Below are 25,497 nucleotides of genomic sequence, written 5' to 3'. Positions count from 1 at the left end.
TTCAATTTCCAGTCAAAACAGCCATCAAGTCATTTATTCTTCAGCATCAGGAAAAAAGCAGGAGAAATTAAGCAGAAAATCATACAGAAGTCTCAACAACTTACAAGAGTAACACATTTTCCTTTCCTTTGGCTTTACCTTTATTACAGCTGCTGTTCTTTTCAGGAGACTTAAAAACTTCAGTTTTTAAAAATAAATCTGACAGGATATTTTTTATATCCAAAGTTCAGTCTTAAAAGTTTGTTGCATTTTGCTCTGCATCTTTTTTGAAAACTACTGCTTTTCCCCACTTATTTTGCTTATGCAATATTACATCTAATCTCCTAAGAAATTCTTTTTGAAAAATGAATAACTTGTACTAAATGGCAGTGTTGATTGGAAATTAAATAATGAAACATGCACAGTACACTACAAATTTAGGTCACCTTATATAAAAAAACAAGTCAAATACTCTGAAGGTTTCTTGCATTCCAAGTTTTTTACTTTTTCAGAAATCAGAATGTCTTTTTGACATACATGTCATTAGCTTCAAAGGTTATATGCATGTAGGCATATATATATTGCTATTGCTGTTTTGCATCTGGCTCAGTATCAGGTTTTGGTATTGCATTGGTAACTCGTGTTGTCATGTAAAGAGGTTCTCTGTATGCCATGCAGAACAGCCTCAGACATGTTTGTCTAAGGAAACATCCAAAACAATTTATAGTGTTCTGATAGTGTAGAGTTAGCATTCGCAAGAGTGTGCCATTCAATCCATTGTCTTGGCCCTGCCTCTCTTTAATCCTTACTTTCTTTTTTCTTATTCCATCCTATTTGCTTAATCTCAACTGGCTGCCTTCTAGCTATTTAGTGCACAACATAAACCATAAAATAAAGACTTCTATACCTAAAGTCTAACAGGGAGGCAAACGGCCATGTGCACCCTGATGGACAAGCCAAAATAATGCACTACACGCACAATTAGGGATAGGCTAGTTTTTGTGATGTTCAATAATTTTTTCACAATTCTATTGTCAAATTATTACTCTACCAATGAGTTTGTAGGGAGAATTGAGGCAATTTCATGGTTAGGTCAGTATAACGACTGTGCTCCTAGGGAAGCACTTGTCAGAATGCTCATAGCACACATGAAATATATGCAATTTGTTAAAGACATGCATCTTGCAGTCTCCTGCACTGTAAATATCCGAAAGGCCAATAATACAGTAATGACTGATGAACAATTTATTGGGTAAATCTATGCCCTACAACAGTGTTTCTTAATCCTGTCGCTTAAGGCACACCGAATGCAATCTGTTCGAATAAACATTAAAAATGCTAAATATATTCGGACACTATTTTTTCACATAAAAGCTATACATATCTCATTATGTTGTTTACATAACCAAATATTCCAACAAATAAGCAGAACATCTTCAAAGAAATATAATTTGCTCTGCAAAATTAGGCAAACAGTGACACTGATGTTTCCATTTCCATTTTGGAAAAGTGAATTTGTCACAGCCCCATCCAGGAGTTGACACTTCTATCTGTCCAAGTTTGGAGATGCTAACGCCAAAGTTTCAGTTGCTAGGACAAAGCCGATCAGTGATGGATCAGGTGCGTTGAGGCAAGGAATAGTTAAAACTATGCAGAGCAGGACGTTTCCAGCAGGAGGATTAACAAACACTACTCTAAAAGAGCCACTTTTCTGTCATTTCCTCTCCTCTAATTGTCTCTCTCACTCAACCTTGTCAAAGAAAACCACTCTTACATACTAAGGAATTGGAAGAGATTAGTTTTATATGGGCAGGTGGGGTAGTGTAATTATTACCAATGGGCAACTACAGCTGCCTACTACAAAACAAACAGTACTCCAGGTAATAATTATGTAAAAATTGCCACATCATATTTTGTGGAAAAGGATTTTTTGTAAGTATGGAGGCACTCAATGAAGCATTTATTTGTATTCTCTGTGGCCCAAATTAAATGTATTATCCTGCCTCAAGCGTACCTCTCCGAACAAAAAAATATGTTAAAAGAAAACATGTTTGATTTCATTCGCTGATGTTGACTGTTGGCTGAAAATTCCTGAGGTGATGGCAATGCAGCACTTGATGCTAAAGATAATTCAATGATTAAGATATAAACAGAGCCATTCAGAGTGGCTTGATGTGAAATTTGATGTGAAAAAAATTTAAGAGACAGAATTGTTCACAGTGGTGATGATGGGAAACATATCTAAAGCATTTAATTCCTCCACCAAAAATCTATTCGTGGTGGAGAGGGACACAAAGGCAAAATTACACATAAAACTTAAAGGACACAGGTTCACTGGTGGTGGATATTAAATAAAAAGGCTATATTTGTGTTGTAGTCGTGGCAACCCCCGGATCCTATCCCCACCACTGTAAAGAAATCTGTGTAAGTAATTTTCTCTAGAATGCAGCATTTTACATCCAACCACTCTGAATGACTTTGTTTATATCTCAAATATTGAATTATGCAGAAATTATGATAAATCTGTGGAATTTCCCTTTTAAATAGCTAGCTGGATTATGATTAGATTAGTTTAATGGCAATATGTAAATCAAGTAGCCACTCCCACCTCTGTAATTTACAATTTAACATTCCTTATTATATGCAAATCAGTCATATACATTACAGATGTCCTGTAGCAAAATAACATTACCTCACCTACACACACACACACACACACACACACACACACACACACACACACACATACATACATATGTATGTTTTTTTTTTGTTTGTTTTTTTTTTAAATATGTATCTTCTCTCTCATGCCTGGTAGAGGGGCACAACTCTGCTGATCATCTGCCTGCACACAGGGCAGGTGGGCTGAGGCAGGGCCTGGTAGCAGCTGTAACAGCAGCAGACGTGTCCGCAATTCAGCAGCACACACCCTCTCGGACTGCTCAGGCAGATCACACACAGGTTCTCTGTGTCTTCCTCCCTGTCCCGTTCCCACATCTGTTCAAATTCCATTCTCTCTCTCTCCCTCTTTCGTTTGCTCTCCATCTCCTTGTAGTAGCGACGACCCACCCACAGCAGGACAGCCACGCCCACTAATGCACACACGCAGGCCAGCGCCCTCCAGCTGCCCGCCTGTCCCTCCTGCCCCAGCCGCAAACTCTCAAAGTCCCCCGTGCTCAGAAAGAACTCTGAACCGTCGGTTGGTGGGCGGAGCTTAAGCAGCCTGTCTGTGTCCAGAATGAGCTCACCCACAGCTGTCACCGAGGCCCCCACCTTTAGCATCTCCTCTGTCTCCAGCTGGCCTTTGGGCTTCTCTCCACTCAGGTACTGGCCCAACAGGTCGGTGAAGCCATAGCTGGCTTGGTGGAACTTCTCGTGGACAGTCTCCATCTCGGGGCCCGTGGCCTCTAGGGGGCAAAGCACACGTACACTCGCCCCATCTCCACCTATCAGGTTAAAGGGCACAGCATTCACACGCTGGTGCAGTACACGCTCGCGGTCTGTCCTGCAAGGAGAGAGAGGGATGTCAGTAGGTTTTTGGGAAATGGTTAGATACATGGGCTTGGGGAAGAGAGGATAAGCAGGAGAATTAGTGGTGATTACGAAAGAGGCAGATATAAGTGTTCAATATTTGCCTAATTCGCCTCATTCAACTCAACTGTACAGCAACTTAAACTCCATTTACGTGACAAGTACTGTTGATCATTTCTGATTTCTTGCTCAGATCTGATCCTTCCACCTTAACAATTAACATGTGTATTAGTAAATACAAATGTGTAGCAAATTACCTGATGTTCTGTTGTAAGTGCAAGCTTTTCTACTGTATACTGTATTGAACTGACCATAAGTTAGAATGGTTGTACAAAGGAAATTGTATAAATAAAGCTGAAGCAATAAAAAATGGCATGTTAACAAGAATAAAACAATGATAAATTACTCAGAACATATTTAAAATATTGCTAATATTCGCTTAAAACGGCTTCAGGGTAATCCTGGAAATGGCCCAAGACTAAATTAACCACAGTACTGTGACAAAATGGTCTTACCAGGTGCGTGCGAGGCTGTTCCACACCAGTTTGTGCTCCCGAAGAACAAGTTTCTGTATTACACCAACACTTCCTTCCTGAAACTGACTCCTCAACGGCTCCCTTACAGGCTGCACGGTACCTTAAGACAAAGGGGGAGAGAGAGAGAGAGAGAGAGAGAGAGAGAGAGAGAGAGAGAGGTATAGTTCTTTGTGACATGACGTTTGTGGCATCAATTATATGAAGAATATCACTTATTTAATAAAGAAAACAAATTATGCTACATTGACAATAAGAATATAAAGCAGTAATACAGTGTTAGTGCCTAGAACTTGGGTATGGGTATTTCAGGGTATGTTTGCGATAACAATATTTTTGGCGATATGACAAAACACTGAATAACATTTTATTCATTTCAAAAACATGCTATTGCAACAAAATAAATGTTAACAATTTATTTAGTATAAATATGTTTCAAATATTTAGTAGCCACACAAAAAAATAAAACTGATTCCGAATGAGATATTAGTCGGATTATTAACAGATTATTTGGATGCATTTAAACGTGGCTAACGGCTGTTGAGCACTCTTCTCATGGCATTAGCCACGTTTAGTAGAGTATGGAATGGAATACGTCCATTTAAACACCTCAATTGGAATAGTCTAGTCCACTGGTTTTCAACCTGTGGGCCGCGGCCCCCCAGTGGGCTGCAGACGTACTGCAAGGGGGCCGTAGGCCAAAAATCTTTTTTTCTTTTTTTTGCTAAGTATTTTTTCTCCAATAAATAGATAGTTCAGCATATTTAGTTCATTTATTTGCAAAACAAAACGTGTTTAGTTTGAGTTCGTTGATTGGTTTGGCATAGTACAGTCACATGACACGCAGCGCTAGCTAGTGGATTAACTAGCTAGTTAGATAGCTACTTCAGTCTGAGTGAAGCTTTTGTCTTGTGTACACATCATGGATAAATGGTTAAAAACAAGGTCTTTGACAACAAAAGACCCTGAAGCTGGACCATCTACAAGTGAAGCAGCCACTGTATCTCTTACTGAGAGAACCGAGAAAAGCAAGCGTAAATCGAAAAGAAGTAAATCCAGCAGGCACCATGGTTCACGTGCACAGGAACAGAAAACGAGCCGCTACCACTCTGCGTTGTGTGTTCAGAGGTCTTGGCAAATTAAGCGTTGAAGCCAACCAAGTTACGTCGGCCTTTGGAGACTAAACACAGCGAGTATGCATCTAAACCAGTGGAACTTAAAGAATACCAAAGCAGGAAAAAGAATTGAATTGGCTTGCTCTGGAACCGATAATGCTAAAGCTGTTGAGACTTCCTACCGTGTTCCGCAGCTAAAAGCAAAGGCTGGAAACCCACATATGATTGGGGAGAGTTTGATTTAAGTGTGTGGTATTAAGTGTGTGGAACAGTCAAACTACGAGTCATTTGACGATCTGTCAGATTTTCTGACAAAAGAAAACGCTTCTCTGCCAAATGCGGTTTCAAGACCGATTGTTGAGCATCTGTAAAGTTTGAAAATGCAGCTACGCGATTACTTTCCAGCTCTAGACATTCATTTCAGCTGGATAGAAAATCCCTTTGTCGACATATGCCAAGTAGCCATCGCAAGTCTGAGTGCGTCTGAGCAGGACAGCCTTGTTGCACTCCGCACTTCTGAAGTCGCTCTGCTTTTTGAGAGAAACTCCACCACAGAGCTGCTTTGCGCCATAGCTACTTCTTTCTGTTCCAAAATTGTTTACTGCTGTTCCATTTGTTAAGCTTTGTGAAGCCTTTGTGAATTTAACCTTGACTTGCCCCTTCTGACAAATCTTTACAGACTGAAGTGATTTTCCATGTCACAAGCTTGGTTGGAAGCGACGGATGGAGCAAATGATGTCACAGTGTTATAAAGGGAAACAAGTCAATCTTTAGCCTTACAGTCTAACTCTGGAGTGATTGTTGCCCCCAAAGATTTGCGTCCTGTAGTCCTGTAGTGCGAGATGGTCAGCAACGTAAATGAACAAGCGATTGAGGCGACAGCCAATCAGAGAGCTAGGTGAGAGAAAGGTAAAGAGACAAACATGTAGACGGAGACAGAGTTGCTGAGACAGTTTATCTGAGAAAAGATCTCTCTTGTGACAGTGCTTTAAAATTCATTTTTTCACAAAAGTCCTTGGTAAATCTTTGGCTTCATGTTAGGTCAGAGTACCCTGATCTTTCAGACAAGGCAGTGAGATTCCTGATGCCGGATCCCACAACGTATCTCTGCGAAACTGGATTTTCTATGTTGGTGGTACTCAAGACCAAATACAGGAATACGCTTAATGTTGAGCCAGACATCCGTTTGCAACTTTCTGCACTTCAACCTGACATTCACCACTTGGTAGCTGGCAAACAACATCAGCCATCTCATTAGGTGAGTGACAAATGCTGTAAATGTTTAGTTTCTTTTGTTGTGTGATTATGCAGTCAGTTTCACAGATCACGTGGATGGTTGCACTGTATATGGTTTTAAACGGCAATAAAAATATTCTGGGGAGCTGTGGAAAGTTTTGGGGTGGGTTAAGTGTGCCTTGGGTTGCAAAAGTTTGGGAACCCCTGGTCTAGTCCGATAGAGGCCATTCGGAATGCAATTTCTATCCGACTGAACAAGGTGAGTGATCTTCTAAATAATCCGCTAAATAGAAGAATAACGGTCACGTAAACACCTGAAACCGATTACATTCCAATCGGAACGTGTAAGTACATTCTGCGCATGCGCGTTGCGTCACAGCGAAAGGTTTAAACTGTTCAACATGGCTAAGCAGAAACTGGTCTGCAGAGGAGACGCAGTTTATACTCTGAGCTTTAAAAGACGGCGGTGGGACAGACGTCCAGTTTATTTGTCTCAGAACACGACATCTTCCTCTCAACATCATTTTAAAGCCATTAAAAACAGAAGCGCAACAACTAGAAACTCATCTCACACTGACTGGGCCTCATATGATGTTCGCCGTCATGGTAACGTTTACTCTAAGCGCTACTCCACGCATGCGCGTCATTTTGCATCGGATTACTTGCAGCGAGCATGTAAACGAAGATTTTCATCAGACTGTTGAATAGAGTGAGCAGATAAACACCTCAGTCTGAATCTGTAATCCAACTGTATTCAATTGGATTGGCAAAAGTCTTTGCATAGCCATTTTTGATTATCCTCATACTCCACTGAGTGCTTCTGCTTGAGGTGGTGAAACATATTAGGTGTGCTTCCCCCTTTTGTTGTTACAGGCTTCTTGTATATCTTGCATATTACTGTGATCTGTTGTACATCCGAGATTTTATTCCCAAACCACCTCCACACTACTGAAGTCGCTCTGCTTTTTGGGAGAAACTCCACCACAGAGCTGCTTTGCGCCATAGCTACTTCTTTCTGTTCCAAAATTTTTTAATGCAGTTCCATTTGTTGTTTTGTGAAGCTTTTGTGATTTTAACCTTGACTTGCCCCTTCTGACAAATCTTTACAGACTGAAGTGATTTTCCATGTCACAAGCTTGGTTGGAAGCGACGAATGGAGCAAATGATGTCACAGTGTTATAAAGGGAAACAAGTCAATCTTTAGCCTTACAGTCTAACTCTGGAGTGATTGGTGACCCCAAAGATTTGCGTCCTGTAGTCCTGTAGTGCGAGATGGTCAGCAATGTAAATGAACAAGCGATTGAGGCGATAGCCAATCAGAGAGCTAGGTGAGAGAAAGGTAAAAGGACGAACATGTAGACAGAGACAGAGTTGCTGAGACAGTTTATCTGAGAAACACTGGTCTGGCAACAAGATTCCTGTAATTCCCGTTTGAGGTATAAAAGCAGCTTACCTTCAATAACCACATACTGTAGACACTTTCCTGGTGTGACATTCAGAAGATCTACTAGGTTCTTGTTTAAAGCTATCTGAGGAGCATCCTGAAAAGACAAACATACATGTGCACTCATTTACGACCTTCTGTCAGTTTTCAAAAACTGTTACAGAGCAGGAAAATATAATTACAACATCAGAGCCAATATTTCTGGTGACCATAACTACGCTGTACATTTCAATGATTGTTTTAATCACCATTCTCATTAAGCAGATAGTAATGGAAGCGCAAAAAAGGTTCCTCACATTAAGTTTGTCCACAGTTTTGCGTTTCTTCCTGTAGACATAATAGAACAGACCAGAGAGAGCAATACTGGAACCTAAACACACTGCCTGCAACGTCCCAATGGGAAATTCCTCCATCTTCTTTTTCCTCTCTGTTAGTCCTCACGCTGGATCCTGAGCTGTAAACAATATAAATCTGAGTCAATACAGAAGGTTGAAAAAAAAAGTTGAAAGTTGAAATTGACGAGTACAAGTGCAACGGAGGGACACCAAACGGATTTTTCCCCACTTGATCCTGAATGCAGCATTAATTTGGGAATGACCCCAGGTCTACTGGTTAGTATTATGTTCATAATAGTGACATAATCAAAAATCACAAGATGTTATAAATATGAGCAAAAGTCTTTACATTTTGGTGGAAGATTGCAGGGATATATATATATATATATATATATATATATATATATATATATATATATATATATATATATATATATATATATTTGTAAGTACATGGTTATGAATGTGTAAAACACACGGAAGAATATTTAGCTAGCCTGCGAAACTGATTCATGTTCACTCTATAATAACTTGCCACACTATAAAACGTAGTGCTCACACTTAACATTCAGCTACAGAAACACCACAGAACTGTTTCAGGGTGTCTAACTGATGTACAAATTCAACTCAAGCTAAAACGGTTGTAGTTCAGCGCTGCAGACAGGAACAGAGCAGGTGGTTCACAGCTGTGGCTTCAGTGGGCGAGTTTTCTGTAAGTTAGCTCGGTTAACGAACTAGCTGGCCACGTTTGTCTGATTGAAGCGGCATGAAACGTTAGCTATCCAGCTAGCTAAGCTAAGCTAAGCTAGGTTACGCTGAATGTCTTCAGTAAGTTAGCTAGCTAGACCGCTAAGTTAGCTAGGGGAAAATAACAGTTCAGACTCAAGAGGAGTAAAACATTCAGTCTATATGCCCAACGGCTCAGACATCGAAACAGCAGGGCAGGCCAACATTCAGCTAACCGAGCTGTGGTCGCCATCGGGTTAAATGTTCGACTTCGAAGAGGATTTGAAAGTAAACCGAAAGACACCACACATAAAACAACCACGTTCAGACATCACTACCGACTTTATAATAATGTAATTATCAGCAACAGAGATAAATTTACCCTTAAACGAGTCGGAGGTCTCGTCATAGCAGCAGGCTGAATTCTTGTTTTGATCACATGGTGTGAAGCTATGTCAGGCCACATGCACCAAAATGGCCATAACAGGGGTCTCCATTTGATTTAATGTGAAATGCAACCTGGGCAGAGACTCTGAGGAGCAACTCGTTTATGCTATTTATGTAGGACGTAAATAAATAAATAAATAAATCTGGTGGCATCAGCTTGGCATGTCGATTTTTGTTTACTTTCACAGTGTTTGTGGACACAAATAGAGCAGAAATATTTACATATTTTAAAGTTAGTTTACTACTGTCATTAATAACCCTTAACACAATGCTATAAGTACATATTCTGTTAAAAGGCTGTTCGCTTTTTGCTTTGGCCATGATGATAATGGCATTAATGTCACCTCAGACAACTTGTGTTATTATTCGTAGAGACCTCTTTCCATGACTTTTTGAAATGCCCTATTTTATCCCTGCTCTTTCTAAAAGAGTATTGCACCAGGCCCTGGCGTTAGTCAAGCTCGTCAGTACTGAGGTAGTAGATATAAATAAATATATAGGCATATAGGGGATTACCTTTCATGTTCTGGCTTTGGTGGCCTGCCATACTCTCGTCAGTCAGACGGTGCGAGTAGAGGAGCTGCTGCCACGCTGCTCCAGTCTGTCAGCGAAAATGGCGGGAGGCAGAAAGAGAAGTCCTGCTGGCCCGTCCAAACTGTCCGCATCACTCAGCGCCATATGGACAGATAAGCACTTGGTTTTATTCAAAGCCGAGTACACTTTCCTTGTAGCGGCGGTGCTCTGGGTTTTGGAAATCGGCATCAACGTGTGGGTCATTCAGAAAGTTGCATGTAAGTTTAGTTTCGTACTAGCTAGCCGGCTAACAGCTAGCATCGCTACCACTTCCACAGCTTCACTGTCGGGGGAAGCGGAGACGTGCAGCTCCGCAGAGGAGACAGTAACGCAGCCGTAAGGTCCACACGGATTATACTGCTTTCATTTAATTGCACCTAAAGGTCCTTAATGGAAACTAGCTTGTTAGCTTAGTAGCTAGGGTAACTTGATGCGTGGAGACGCGAGACAGCCTCACGGAAAGCAGTTGGCCAGCGAGGTCTGTCAGGAACGGGTCTGCGTCTCTGCCGTTTTCATTAAACTTCTCCATTTGCTCCAACACTGAAAGTCAATTTTGACATTGAAGGGAAGTAATTTTACACTCCTACCCAAATCACTACAGGACACTCATTTATCTGCGTCCAGGCTGCTTCCCTGGTAGTTGCTCGCCTATGTCAGTGTTTTCTAACTCCACCTCCGTCTTTCGCTTGGAGTCATTTTAGCTGATGACAAAACTCATTTTTTCCAGATTTGTTGCATAATTCCGTGATTGCGATGCAGCGCAGTCATTCAGATTGGTTTGGTGTGAAATGCTTTGTTGTGGAGAAAGTTACAGACTCCGATTTCTTTACAGTGGTGGTGATTGGAACCAGGGGTCACAATGTCAGCAACAAATACAGGCATTTTATTTACTATCCAGACCACCAGTGAACCTACACGTGTCTTCTGAGTTTTTAAATCTAATGTTTATGATGATAAAATAGTGGAAAATCTGACATGATATGTTTCTTGGGGACTATTTGCTTTTCACTACCCTCCATGTACTCCTCCGGCATGGACTGATAAAAATAAATGGATTAATGAGACGGATTACTCTTATTAACTTTCTCAAAACTGTCATAAAACAGAGTCTCAGGCATTCGGCTGCGTATTCATAACCCTTTTCTGTGAAGCAGCTTTTAGATGCTGCTGGACAAATTGTTCTTAAATTAAATTGTTGTCTGTCTTCTGTTAGAAGATGGACATGATAGATAAAACTTGACTTCACAAGAAGATCACAACTTATTTGCCTTGTGTTCTCAAGATAACGAAAGTTGGTTTCTTGATATCACAGCTTACGTTGAGATCACTGAACAAATAGGTTGTGATCTCCAGAAAACACCTTTTTATGTTGTAAGCACAAGACAAATAAGTGGCAATATCAAAATACCTTTTGTTATCTTGAGATCAAGACTAAATAAAGGCATTTTTATGATGCACAAAATCTGTTTAGATTATATTTTTATATTTATATTTTTTTGAAGGTTGTAAATAGTTTGATGCAGACAAAATACACCAACAAAACAATACTGGCACATGCAGGACCTCTGAGTGATGTCCTAGTTGAGGGTGCCAGTCATATTATTCTATATACAAGAATGAATGCGAGCTAATTAATCCAAGTCACTTCATTATAACTGATTTCTTGTATCGGTGCACTTTGTCCATTTTATCAGCTCCACTCACCGCACAGGTGCACCTACGGTTTCTCTGCATATTCTGTTAGCCTCCTTTTACTGTTTTTCAAGGACCCAAAGAGGACCACCACAGAGCAGGTATTATTTGGGGGGTGGACCAGTTTTGGCACTGCAGTGACACTAGTGTGGTTTTGATGATGTGTTAATGTGTGTTGTGCTGGTATGAGTGGGTCAGACACAGCAGTGTTGTTGGAATTTAAACGCCTGTTTGTAGTGTCCACTCAATTACACACTCCTTTCTTGTTGGTCCACCTTGTAGCTGTAAAGTCGCAGACAGTAGTTGCGTTATCTGTTGCACAGTTTGTATTGATCATCCTGTAGTCCTTCATCAGTGTTCACAGGACACTGTTGGCCAGTGGACTATTCTCCATCCAGCAGTGACACTGAGGTGTTTGAAAGCTCCAGCAGCACTATGTCTGTGTCTGATACACTCAGACCAGCGCAACACACACTAACACACCACCACCATATCAGTGTCACTGTAGTGCTGAGAATGATCCACCAACCAAATAATACCTGCTCTGTGGTGGTCCTGTAGTGGTCCTGACCACTGAAGAACAGGGCAAAAGAGGTCTAACAATGTATACAGAAAAACAGATGGGACAACAGTCTGTAATTGTGTAGGACTACAGAGTGCTCCTATATGATAAGGGTAGCTAATAAAATGGACAGTGAAGGTCGATACATGGTAGGTGCACTTAATGAAGTGTCCAGTTGGTGTACATGAATACATACGTGCTTGTGGGGTCCTCTTGGTGGTTTGAAAACACATGGTTGTTTAAACCGTGTAGTGAATATTGACACCGCAGTTGTTATTGAATGCAATTTGGATACAAGCTGTTAAGATCTTAAAGAGCATAACAGGCAGTGTTATAGAGAAGAGCAGAGCACTGGTGAATTTAACGGCAAGGTAATGTGTGTCGTACGTGAGGAAACAATTGGAGTGTTTGAAAGAGTATACACAGACACGGGCAATGTGTGAAAAACATAACCTGTCTAAATGTTTTGTCTTTTGGGCCCTCAGTTCACCAAAAATATTACTCTTTGGCCCCTCAATACGCAAAGCTTGTGCACTCCTGCACTAGAGGGTTTTGTGCATTATTAGGGTTAAATAGTGCCACAGTCAGTCATGTAGGCTCATAATGTTTAATTACAGTAAAAAACCTTTCCATGGTTGTGTTATTGTATTTGTACTGTAACATATTTGTCATTTAAAGAAGGAACATTTTGTAAAACTTAAGATAGTGATGATAAGAATATTAAAGCCTATCACCCCAATGTCTCACTCTGCTGCCACCACAGATACAGAGATCGATTGGAAAGCCTACATGGATGAGGTTGAGGGTGTCATCAATGGCACGTATGACTACACGCAGCTGAAAGGCGACACCGGACCATTGGTGTGAGTTTTGTTGGGCTGTCCAGGCCAGAGATCTTGACCTCAGGGCCCTGGAGAGCAGTAAGAGTTTAGTGTTCCCTAGGGCTACAACTAACCGTGATTTTACATAGTCAGTTAATCTGTAAAAGAAAAGTACATTATCTGGATCCGAGAGGACAAGCGGGTATGTGTGCCTATCACATTAGCAATAAATAGGTATATATTTTTTCCACAAATTAGACAAAAATGTAGCTCATCCCTTCAGATGAGTCGTTTATTTTACTAACCCAAAACAGAGCTCACTGAAAAACAATGACATGCTTTTTTAAATGACAGTCACACTGCTGTCAAATGTGAGCAGTTTTACACATCTTACAGAAAAATGTAATTTCAGATGATGTAGAAATGAAGTATCCCTGTATTTTTGACTTTGGTAGATGTGAGTAAACCTGTTTTGTACTCTTTGCCATTTTCCCTCTTTCAGTGTAATGTAAACGAGGGTCACAAACACTCATGACACCTAATTAAAGACAAGATTTGTTGGCAAAAAATCTTTTTAATTATTGATGTTGTTGATAATGATTGGTTGGTTCTGTCCTAGTGTTCAGTTTATTCACACTCAGTAATGTCATATATTTAATTGTTGAGGCTTCTGTGTAATCTTCTGTCAAATATATACTGTATTTTGCAAGTCTTGTGCACCCAAGCACATTATGTAAAGCCAAATATGTTGGCAATAAATGTGTAATTGCGTGTGGAGTCACCTTGTATCACTATGATAAATACAAATAAACATAAATGCAGTAAAACGTAACAAGTTTATCTGATATCTTGTGAGCTACTTTAGAGAACAAAGTTTAGTTCCAGATCTCTCCTCAACTATTAGAAGGATTTTTGTCAATTTGTATTTTATTTCCATTTATCACAGTGATTTGTATTCCATCACCAGCACACTTGATTTGACTTGAAGTATTGATTAACCAAACTTGGGGTTGTAAGACAAATACAAATAATACTGGGCTGCTACAGAAAGAGGGTTAGAAATGGTTAAAAACAGAATGATATGCAATAGCTACTTTTTTGTATTAATATTGTATTTGTGTTTGTATTTGTTCTACTGTGCTCAATCAATTTAAGCAGCTATGTGTCATTGTGTTTGACAGGTATCCAGCAGGTTTTGTGTACATATTCACTGCACTTTATTATATTACGGACCATGGGCTGAATATCAGGCTGGGTCAGTATGTGTTTGCTGCTTTCTACCTCATCACCCTCCTGCTGGTCTTCCGAATCTACCACCGCACTAAGAAGGTAAGAGGAGGTCTAATTATTTACCCCAATACACAGTTGCGCAAGCTAGCCTTAGCAAAAAGCAGGATCTGTATTGGTGCCAGTAGAAATGATCCAGAATCTCTTCAAGTTGGTCAGCAAATATGAGGGTGAAGGCAGGCATCTGCTTCTGTGATCTACAGTACCATGCAAAAGTCTTAGGCATCTAAAAGAAGATATGTAAAGTTATTTATCTGGCAGTAAACATTTAATTTGTTCAGAAAAATCACTAACATTACAATAAAAGTGTACAAACAAATCAGCAATACTGTGATATCATGTGTTATTGTTAGCTTATCTATTTCCAAAGCTTTCCTTGCAGAAGCTCAGTTCTTACAGTTTCCATCCAACACCTGCATCAGCTAATCAATCCTTCATTCAGTTAAATCATAACGTGCTATTACATATGTAGCAGATAGTCCTTTCTAAAAGTTTGAGCTTTTTGATTTTCCATTCTGAAAACTCTTTTGCTTTTCCAGGTCCCGCCATACGTTTTCTTTTTTGTGTGTTGTGCATCCTATCGGATCCACTCCATCTTTGTGCTCCGTCTTTTTAATGACCCTGTGGCCATGATGCTGCTGTTTGGAGCAGTCAACCTCTTCCTCGATGCGCAGTGGACACTGGGCTGTGCCCTCTACAGGTGAGTTGGAGACATAACATGCATGATTGTATGGATTGACAGATCATACATGATATAGATTTGCATGGAAAAGTAGAAGTAAAGATGAAAAAGGAGTAATACTTGTAGTAATGACTGAGCTGATAATCTCTTGGATTGATTGTATGTGTATAATTTGTATTGTGGACAGTTTGGCCGTGTCTGTGAAGATGAACGTGATGCTCTTCGCTCCAGGACTCCTCTTCCTTCTCCTCTCAGAATTTGGATTGATAAGGACCCTGCCCAAGCTCATCCTCTGCGCTGTCATCCAGGTCTCACACACAAACACAAATACTAAGACAGTCATACACTATATGGACAAAAGTATGTGGACAACCCTCATATTTATGAGTTTTTTTAGCCACGCCCTTTGTTAACTAGTGTATTAAGCACATAGTTATGCTAACTCTATAGACAAACATTGGTAGTAGATTGAGTCATACTAAAGACACACTTTAATTGTGGCAGTGTCATAAGATGCCACCTTTGCTTCAAGTCAGTTTTGGGAATTTCTTCCGTTAGATCTACCCCAGCCAACTGTAAGTGCTCTTATTGTGAAATGGAAGTGTCCAGGAGCAACAACAGTTTAGCCATGAAGTGCTAGACCAGGCACGCTAACAGAGTGGGGCCGCTAAGTGCTGAAGTTCATAGCTGAAAATGCCTGTCTACTTGCTACAAGTTTCAAATTGCCTTTAGAAGCAACATCAGCACAAGAACTGAGTGTTGGAAGCTTTAAGGAATAGGTTTCAGTAGCTGAACCGCTGCACACAAGCCTAAGATCATTATGATTATGATGTTTTTCAGGGTTTGGGCCCCGTAGTACTATTGAGAGGTAATGTTAATGCTACAGCATACATAGACATTTTAGACAACTATATGCTTTCAATGTTGTCACAGTTTGGGGATAGACCTTTGCTGTTCCAGCATGACAGTGACCCTGTGCACAAAGTAACCATTGAACATCAGTAATGAGCAAGGTTACTCGTCCAACAACAGTACTTGACCTCACAAATGCTTTTTCGACTAGACAAACTTAAATGTGCCATTTTTATGCTAATTTTAGTGCACGTTTACTGTTTATTTGTTTAACATTTTGGGAAAAGATCATACATTCTATTTTTTTTTTGTTATTTAATTTTTTTTCAAAACTGCTAGAATAGCCCACAGTAATTGCAGTATTGCCCACTGCCATTTACAGCTATAAATACTAATTCTAAAACAGTTTCCTTCCTACTCGCTTCTTTTGTGTTTGTTTTTTTTTCTCTCTCTGACTGTTTCTTACCTTTCTCTTTTGCTCTCTCTCTTTCTTTTCTTAGCTATTCCTAGGTTTGCCTTTCCTCTTAGTGAATCCACTGGGTTATGTGAGCCGGGCGTTTGATTTGGGTCGTCAGTTCCTGTTTAAGTGGACAGTAAACTGGCGCTTCCTACCAGAGGAGATTTTCCTTAGCAGGTAACTCCAGCCAGACTGTACATTTCTTATTGTGGACTGTTCGTGTTTAAGATGTATGCAGTCCCTTGTTCACTGCATTTGTGTGTGTATGAGAGAAAGAATAGAAAACAAGCCCTTTAAAGTAACACCACTGTTAAATGATTTAAAGTCAACGTTTTCATCTTTAGGTATTTCCATCTGGCCCTGCTGTTCGCTCATCTGACCACACTCATCTTCTTTGCTCTGAAGAGATGGAAGAGGTAAAAAACCCCTGCACAGTCCACAGTTGCAGCAGCATTTAAACTTTTGTGCTAGAAACTCTTGTACAGGTCTGAATAGAAATATAAAAGAATATTCCACAGGTCTGGTTGCAGTATTTGGGCTCTTCTGAAAGATCCATCTGAAAGGAAGGAGACGGCACAGAAGCTCACCGCTGATCATATCCTTTCCCACTTCTCCCACTTAGTGGCTGAATGCAATCAAATCTTCACAGCAATGTTATAACATCTAGGGTGAAGCTTTCTCAAAAGAGTAGTTACTGTTTCTGTAGCAAAGGAGGAAAAACTCCCTATTAATTCCCTGAAGAAACGTTGGATGAGCAGGTGTCTACGGTCTTTTGGACATGTGTACGTTGTGTCTACTGCTGTTCTCTTTAACCGGGTCTCACAGATCGTCCTGGTTCTTTTCACTTCCAATTTCATCGGGATGTGTTTCTGTCGTTCGTTGCATTATCAGTTCTATGTTTGGTATTTCCACACCCTACCTTACCTGCTGTGGAGTGGAGGGGTGAAGAAGCTCGCTCACCTGCTCAGGTAAACCAGCACAAACATACTACTCAATTTATAGTGTTTATGTGGTTAAATTTATATTCATAATCTTTAATCTGCTTTCAGTTGGGAACCGTTACTTTATTCTCTTGCTTTGTTTCTCTTTCTGTCCTCCCTCTTTCATGCTGACTCTCTTTCTCTGTACATCTTTTCTTCTGCTTTCTGTCTCTCCTTTCTTCTTCTCTCTCTTCTTCCCATCTCCATCTTTTTCTCTTTCTCTTTGTCTTTCTGTTGTTACCCCTTACTTTCTCTTTCTTTTCTGTTTCTTTCTGCTTTCTGGCTCTCCTTTCTTTTTTTTTGTCATTCTGTCTCCTGTCTCCTTTCTTTTCTTTCCTTCCTCTCTTTTGCTTTCCTCTTCTTTCTTTTTTTTTTAATCTCTTTTTTTTTTGCCTTTCCTGCTTCCTGTCTCTTTGTCTCTTTCTGTCTCTCTTTTCACAGAGTGTTGATACTGGGCCTGATAGAGTTGGCCTGGAACACATACCCCTCCACCACGTACAGCTCTGTGTCTTTGCACGTCTGTCACCTCATCATACTGCTGTGTCTGTGGTTGAACCCCACCCCAACCCCTCAGGCCCTGCAGACAGAGTCCCAGAACAAGGCCAAGCACCACTGAGCCCTTTTTACACTAGAGTCCTCCCTGTGCAGGGCGTACGGGGGCCTCTACACCCTGCTTCTGGTCCTTCCCCATCAATGCCTCCAATGCTGTGGGCAGAGACGCAGTGGAGGGGTATCAGTCTTACCAGCTTAAACTGTACCTGCCATGGATTCAGCCTGTGACATCTAAGAGGTGTGAGGGGGTTGAGATGTCAGTAAAGCTGTGCACTGTGCAGGGAAAATTGGGATAGGAAAACAAAGATTCTCAGGATTTTAAAAGGACTATGTGCTAAAGGACTTGGAACCTGGAAATGAAAATGTGAACATTGTGTGGATCAGCAGTGTAAAGCAAGTTTGAACCTTGAGACACTTTTCCTGGACATGGACTCGAGCAAGTCATGGACTAAACTGAAATGTCAGTCGGGATTCACCTTTGAAAGGCCTTCTTAGTCTCCACTTAAAGGAATACTCCAACACTTTTCAACCTAATCTGCATAATCTGTAGTTGATTACCATAAAGTAATTTTGACATATGGTCTGGAATAAACAACAGAAAACCTGTTGATTTGAGTAAGGCAGTGAGGCAGTGGGCAGGTACTTCAGTCCATTAACTAAAAACACTTTTCACTTCAGTCGGAATTTTCTGTAGGGATATGACCCTCTACCATGGAAATGCAATTGTTGATTGAAAAATACTGGAACAAAATTTTGGCTCATGTATCTAGGAGCATCAACATGACCTGAAGAGACCACTGGTGTTGCTTACATGGAGATACTATAATGCATTGTTTAAAGCAGAGGTTGCCAATGTTCTTATATCTGTCTTTCTTTAATTACATCAAGTTAGATTTGGTCTGCAATTGCAGGCGCCCCCTGTGAGGTTGGTGAACGTCAACAGACATGGGCCGTGGTCAGCCATGTACCATACGTCTGATTAGAGTATAATGTTGTATTCTTTGTGAAGGTGTAGACGTAGCAGTCGTCAATGGGCCGACAGGACTATGACTGATATAATAAGTAGATGTGAAGGGGAGAGAGTGAATGCCTTTTGGACTCTGCAATAACTCCCTCCTATTACTTGTTCTGCAGCATATGTGACATTCATTACAGTTAAAGCTGCAGTCCAGGGTTTCAGAAATTCTGAAAAATGTTAGGCTGAGTTGTTTTACTGCAAGAATCCAAGAACAACATTTGAAGGTTATCTTTCAGTTTAACCTGTTTGACTCTTAGCAGGGTGTGGTACTTCTCAAATTAGGATTTAAATGGTCTTATTTTGTTCTGAAATAAATATATGCATTATATAGCTATATGTATGTATTATGCATTTGGTATATTTAAGAACTGCTCTACAAATCTGATTGTAGCTCTAAATGCTTTCTTTCTGTCACATCATTGGTCAGGGATATTTTATTTTATTGTTGACTTTTAACATTTGCTCCAAATGTGACAAACTTTGGCCAAACAAAACTCATTCAGGAATACAGCATACAGGGCACAAAAAGAGCATAGATTCTTCTATTGCTGTGGTGTTTTTCAGCAGGACTTTTTTTTTCTTAATCAATTACAGACCGAACTCTGTATGTTGTGACGTTTTCCATTCTTTTTGTCTTTCTGTTCTGATTTCTTCAGTTTGTGTTTTGTTTTCTGTTTCTTTTTCTAGAGTTGTGCAAATCATGTGACCTCTAAGCAGTTTAGTTTATTTTTCTGTGAAGAGTTGATCTTCACATTATTGCAGTCTTTTTCTGTTCTTTTATGGCATGATCTCTTACTTATATACTGACGGCAGCTGCAGATTCACCCAGAGCAGCATTTTATCTGGTAAATGTGTCAAAGCTTGAAAATAAAATTCAAATTTTGGTACAAATCATCAGTTACAGTATTGTGCATTGAAAGCCATGGACAGACAATAGCCACATTTGAAAAAAGCTTTATTGCAGGATCTAAGGCATCAATCAGTTTGAAGGCTTTACAGCATTTCTCAATACAGTCACCAACATCAAAAGTTAATACACCTGACCTCATCTTACCCTGTGACTTTTTTTTTTTTGAACATCCTTTTTAGCAACTTGTTATATGGAAAACTTAAAAAGAAAATAAAAGCAGCAGCATCTAAACTAGATACATCCAACAGAAGCCACTCAATATTACACAAATGTCAATTATGACAATACAAAGAAGCATCCAGCAGCAGGAAAGGTGACAGAAACAGTAATAAAAGTGCCCAGACAGGCAGTCTCTGAAAGCAACGGGCAAGTCAGTTCCTTAAAGAATAATAATTCCACAGATTTTTCAAACCTTCTGTATAATTAAGCAGTTACAATACCAACAAAATTCTTCTGAGTGGTTTAGTTTTAAATGCTCCATTCCAAAGAAACTTGCTGAGGCAGAATTGTTCAATTTACTGTGACAGGAACCAGACATTTAGAGTTTCATACCACCAAACACTCCACCACAGAAAGTCATTTCAATCAATCAATTTCATGTAGATATAACATCTGGTTCCTATCACTAATATTGTAAAGAAATCAATGTCATCAAGCTTCTCAGTTTCTCTATAACCATCTGAACCATTCCACAACAGACCACTTCAACTGACTTTACATCTCAACAACTTGGAAAAATCTGTGGAATGCAACTTGAATACTCACAGCATCTTGCAGCATTGATTGGAGCGAGCTACTAAAGACAGTTCACTATGAAGGGGCCCCACCTCTTGGAGCAGATAGAGGCTCTAGTCATTTGATGGATTTTATCTCTCTCTCTCAACTCCTGGGAACCCACTACCTTATCGGTTTCAAGTATTCCCTTCTCCAACACCCAGGATCCAGCTCATGAAGGGCTTGAAAACTGGCTGATAAGTTGGATGAGAACTAGATGTGATGGAGCAGGGAGTAGCTGAAACTGCAGTTTAGTATGTCCCAAGGTTTCAATGTGCATTCTGAATGTCTAGAAGTTAATATATGGACATAAAGTGAACAGTGGAGAACAACAAAAAAAGTCTTTAGCCAGTACCAAAGTATCATAAGAAGTCATTTCCCTGCTGCTATGGATCTTTCCTCTTTTCCTCCCTTTTCTGTTTTTCAATGCTGCATTTTCCCCTGACTTCCTGGAATGCAGCATAATGAACACTCAGATAGTGATTTCAGTATTCAAACACTGGCACCTGGAAAGTTTAACCGGGTATTTGATTACTCGTGCACACTACAAGTTCTTTACATTCATTAGAAATGGCTTAAAAGGCAGAATAATGTATAGTATAGAGGTCACCAACCCTCCTTCTTCCCTTTACCCTTCACCCCCACTCCATTCCTTTACCCAGCACTAATGCATAAGGTCCAACCAATCAGCAAGTTCTGAAGAAGTTCTGTACCTGGAGGACATTTGGCAGATTGTGGTAGGAACTAGACTCCATAAAGTAAGACCTCTTTAACCAGGGTTGGTGGCCACTGTTCTAAGACAAGGGAACATTTATGAAATTGGAGCCCTTACTATTGCTTGAATAAAAGTCCTTTTGATGTCATCACTGTTATCCCTGTTCATACAAGTACAGAGAGTTTCTGTGAGAGTTAGACCAGGATCAGTGGTTCACATAGAATTACAGAATAAGCCAATTTGGTCTGATAGGACATGCTAGGAGGAATTAGTATGTCTTGCTGGGCTGTAAACAGATATTGCATTGTATGTACAATCTTGGGTTCTTGTTGACCAAGTAGAGTTGGAGGTTCCATCATGTGTTGTCTAGGTTTTAGCAGATAATGTAGAGTTGGAAATTCTATTATGTTGTTTGCATTCTAGCAGAGAATGTGGTGTAAGAGGGCCTGTCATTATGTTGTTTGGGTTCTGGGAGAGCATGTGGAGTTGGAGATTCCATCATATCGTGTGGTGTTCAATGTCCTCTTTTGCTGTTTGGTTACTAGCAGAGCATGCAGAGTTGAAGGTTCTATCATGTGGTGTTTGGATTCTAGCAGTGCATGTGGAGTTGGAGGTTTTGTCATATATTGTTTGGGATCTTGGAGAGTATGTGGAGTTGGTGGTCCTGCCAGATGCTGTTAGGGTTCTAGCAAAGTATGTGAAGTTAGAGGTTCCATCATGTGGGGTTTGGACTCCAGCAGACCACATGGAGTAGAAGATTCTATCATATGTTGTTTGGGTTCTAGCAGACCATGTGGATTCAGTGGTTACATCTTACTTGCTTGGTTTCTAGCAGACCATTTGGTGTTGGAGGTTCTGCCACATACCTGGGTTCTAGTGGAATGTCGAGTCACTGTTTCCATTACATTTGGGTTCTAGCAGAGCACATTAAGTTGGAGGTTTCTGTCACATGTTGTTTGGATTGTAGCAGAGCATGTTGAGTTGCAGATTCTCATCCCAGTGGCGGAGCAATAGGAACAGTTGTCTTGCAGCTGCCCTGAGCCCTGGCAGGTCCACACCCTCTGGCAGTGACTGACATTTGAGCCAAAAATCAGCCTTGGCAGCCACTAGCTCCCATTCCACAAAGTAGCCAGCACAGTGGTGCTCCAGCCAGGCCAGAGCCAGTGCTGTAGCCCAGCTGGAGCTTTCCACATCTAGCTGTGCCAGTTCTTCCCCATGAGGGTCCACCCCCTCCAGTGGAGAGCCCTCACACATGTCTGTCTCAGAGCCACGCCCACTATCTGCCTGCAGGATGCCTCCCACTGGTTCTGGAGACCCCTCCTCTGGGTCAGAAAAAACGGTGAGGGGCTCATTATCATAGTAACGGCGTAGGCTGGCGTGAGGCTGGTGGGTGCTAGTGTGGTCCATAGGCCTGTAGGGAGCAATGGGGCGGGTGCCAGGAGGTGAGATGCAGCGGTATGGTGGGCTCAGGCTGCTGCGGTGGCTCAGGTAAGGAGATGCCCTCTTCAGACGATCCAGAGGAATGTGAATGCACTCTGAGAACGACTCACACAACAGGAAGGCACCCGAGGCCAGCTGCAGACGCACCTGAACGGGTGTCAAAAGGAGAGATACAAATGAGGGGAAAAAAAACTCTGGTTACATACATGAATGCTACTCTGATCTGAAGCCCATCACTGCATTTTCCTGTAATTTTATTAACACTTTAGTTTTTTTCATTAATCATGAACTGAGTTTTGTTTACTTATTAATTATTACTTCATGTTTGTGGTGGGCTTAGGGCCAAAAAGACAAAATAGTAGAAGAATGAAAAATGTATGTTGAAATCAAGTTTTTAACAAGGTCACACAGTGTCACTGATGCAAAGCACCAATTGACTGCTAATTGGTTCCCACTTTGGAAATTTTATAGCCTGCAAAACATGAGCGAGTGATAAGCCAGATCTGTGAGGTGCTTCTTCACATTGAAGCATAAAATACTAAACAGTAAATATGAATTTAATAAGTAATGAATAGTATAAAATATCTTCCCTTACTGGGTGAGGAAGTGGGGTTAGAGCAGTGTTTCTCTAGCTGTACAGAGCTTCTGAATGCAATGTTAAACAAACATAACTGACTCTTAAACATGACTAATATTCAGGTCCCCCACAGGACTACGCTTAGCTGAGGAATTCTAAGCTTAGGAGATGAACATAAGCATTGTTGGATCCTGACAGGATATAGCTATGAATGGATGAGGGAGCAAGAGAAGGACAGGTAAGGGCACTCACCAGAGGCAGATAGTCGGGTGATATGGAGTCTGTATATGTGTCTGATTCGGCAGACAGGCAATGTGGTTTGAGAGGAGTTTGCCTTCCTGAGCTGTGGCTGGACCTGAGTCTGCCCAGGTTAAACCTACAAAGCACACATGCACACAAACATGGATGGGATGAGACCACTGTTGCAAATTCAGGGGGGGACATGTCCCCAATGCCAGTGTAACGGTGCAACCTCCAAAAGAAGAGGCACCGGGATTTACGTACGGCCAAGTTGGCGCTATGGGCGTGGGTGTGGATACGAGGAGGCGAGATTCCAAGTTCAAGTGCACACGTGCTTATTTTATTACACACAAAAACAAAAGAAAAACTGAATCAAACAGAAATAAAACGATAAACTTGAGGCTTCGCTGCAAGGCTAATCCTCATCACACAGGTTATTCCCTAGCTGTTACAAGCAGCTAACAGCATCACACCGGGATTAAACCACTCCTCCCACAGGTAGCTGAGAAGACCTGGCTGAAAGAACAGCGAGCGTTCTTATCGTCGAAGCCCCGCCCCGACTAAACTAATAACTTGCTTGTAGGGATGATGTCCCAGGGCTCTAATTTACATACACACACAAACATATATACACACCCATCTACACAGCTACTGACTAGTCGTGACTACTATATACATATTACCGGCAAGTATTCATTAATTAACTAATTAATTCCTTTGCAGGTTTCCCCCCTTTAGAACACTGAGGCCCCTTTCCCTCCCTGAAGGTGGATCCGCCCAACAGGGACAAGAAGCCTTGGTCCCCTTTACCTCCCATTTGCCCTCATCCCCTTCTACACAGGACATCAAGGTAGGTACATACAACATTCCTATTAATCTCAGTGATGGGCATACACTGCACCATCACAGCTAGCACTACCTAATAAGCAACATAAGCAGCTGCTTATTGCCCTGTGGAAGTCAGTCAGCCCTCTGATAACTTCTGAATTACGACTACACCGGTATGATGTCTAAGATGCTCGAGTGAAGGGGAAAGAAGCAACTGGTTAGTCATGTCTAAAGTTGAATGTGTGCATGCAGAGCCAAGAAACAGAAAAGAAAAGGTGAAGATGAGGAAAAGAAGCTTAAAGATAAAGGTATGTTTTGTTTTTTGTTAACAGATGCGCACAAAATCATGATCTGTGTGATGAACAGCCAAAAGTGAAACATGGAGTCACCAAAGAAAAAGAAAAAAAGACAATGTGGTAACCACTGCTAACAATGTTAGATCAAACTAAGTTTAAAGTCAGCTGGTGTTGGGAAGTGATTTATTTTGATTTAATTTCCAGTTTTCTGTTTCGTTTGTTTTACGTTGTTATTCTTTGTTAAACAGCATTAATGCTGAAGGGTTTAAGAAGTCACCTCCATTTCTGTTCTCCTTGTTTGAACAGTTACAGCAAATGGCCTTACAACAGGAAGGAAGATTCCTGGAGTAGAGCGCTCTTTTTACAACATCAACTCTGGTTGTTTTGCAACAGTAAGGTGTTTAGGACAGGATCTAAGAATCTGACAACTCTGACTTCAGTTTTATGACAGTAGCATGGGGCCAGGGGGTGGGGGGTCAGTGGCATAATATAAAAGCTGTGTGTCTGAGCTGCTGTTCAGATTGGGGTGAGATTTAGGCAGATGTACGGCATGCTGTCTTTTTAATATAACTCTCATTATTTCTTCAAACTCCAGTCTCCTGAATTTATTCCAAGGCAAGATCAAAGACCTTCTACACTGGGTAAGCAAGGAATACTGTACTGTATGTCAGATCACTCAATTGGGAATTCTAAGACGGCTATCTAGTATTTACAGTGAAAAATGTGAAAAAAGTTCAGAAGCCTGTAGGGTCCAGCAGCATTGTGTCAATAAGAACGTTTTAGTGATTTTAAAATGTAAATTCTCATGCATTCTGGTGCTCTTTGAGACTGAAATACACAATTGATGAAATAAAAGGCCAATAATGTATAAAGTATAAACAGGTGGATTATAGGC

At 40.7% G+C, this 25,497-nt stretch overlaps 3 protein-coding genes across 7 annotated transcripts in view; 1 reads left to right on the top strand and 2 right to left on the bottom strand.

Moving 5' to 3' along the window:
• mul1a (mitochondrial E3 ubiquitin protein ligase 1a) lies at positions 1 to 9,982 on the bottom strand. 3 transcript variants are annotated; one of them, XM_017699179.2, is made up of 5 exons: positions 9,863 to 9,982; positions 8,135 to 8,292; positions 7,848 to 7,935; positions 4,026 to 4,146; positions 1 to 3,484 (listed from the first exon to the last, which is right to left on the bottom strand). In XM_017699179.2, exons 2-5 carry the CDS (start codon positions 8,249 to 8,251, stop codon positions 2,785 to 2,787), a joined length of 1,026 nt encoding a protein of 341 aa, XP_017554668.1. In that variant the 5' UTR covers positions 8,252 to 8,292; positions 9,863 to 9,982; the 3' UTR covers positions 1 to 2,784. The 3 variants fall into 3 exon arrangements, with proteins under 3 accessions (XP_017554668.1, XP_017554667.1, XP_017554669.1); XM_017699178.2 differs by lacking the exon at positions 9,863 to 9,982 and adding an exon at positions 9,282 to 9,362; XM_017699180.2 differs by lacking the exon at positions 9,863 to 9,982 and having other exon boundaries at positions 4,026 to 4,135; positions 8,135 to 8,154.
• Positions 5,958 to 19,713, top strand: alg3 (ALG3 alpha-1,3- mannosyltransferase). Of its 2 annotated transcripts, none has more exons than XM_017699177.2 (10): positions 5,958 to 6,416; positions 12,937 to 13,036; positions 14,176 to 14,323; positions 14,821 to 14,981; positions 15,151 to 15,271; positions 16,316 to 16,449; positions 16,617 to 16,688; positions 16,791 to 16,867; positions 17,096 to 17,240; positions 17,694 to 19,713. In XM_017699177.2, exons 2-10 carry the CDS (start codon positions 12,963 to 12,965, stop codon positions 17,866 to 17,868), a joined length of 1,107 nt encoding a protein of 368 aa, XP_017554666.2. In that variant the 5' UTR covers positions 5,958 to 6,416; positions 12,937 to 12,962; the 3' UTR covers positions 17,869 to 19,713. The 2 variants fall into 2 exon arrangements, with proteins under 2 accessions (XP_017554666.2, XP_017554665.2); XM_017699176.2 differs by lacking the exon at positions 5,958 to 6,416 and adding an exon at positions 9,905 to 10,137.
• A 66-nt stretch (positions 19,714 to 19,779) lies between these two features.
• The window catches only part of LOC108428256 (von Willebrand factor A domain-containing protein 5B2-like), a 67,621-nt gene continuing 61,903 nt past the window's right edge, over positions 19,780 to 25,497 (bottom strand). For both annotated transcript variants that reach the window (XM_037531047.1, XM_037531048.1), the window contains exons 21-22: positions 23,491 to 23,614; positions 19,780 to 22,808 (exon numbers count right to left, since the gene is read on the bottom strand). In XM_037531047.1, coding sequence (XP_037386944.1) covers positions 22,167 to 22,808; positions 23,491 to 23,614 — 766 coding nt within the window. In that variant the 3' untranslated portion in view covers positions 19,780 to 22,166. The remainder of the gene's footprint in view (positions 22,809 to 23,490; positions 23,615 to 25,497) is intronic.

This window comes from Pygocentrus nattereri, chromosome 19 (genome assembly GCF_015220715.1).
Source record: "Pygocentrus nattereri isolate fPygNat1 chromosome 19, fPygNat1.pri, whole genome shotgun sequence".
In the NCBI taxonomy this organism is placed as follows: domain Eukaryota; kingdom Metazoa; phylum Chordata; class Actinopteri; order Characiformes; family Serrasalmidae; genus Pygocentrus; species Pygocentrus nattereri.
Note: the sequence above shows the minus strand (reverse complement) of the source record. Positions and strands in the feature narration are given on the sequence as shown.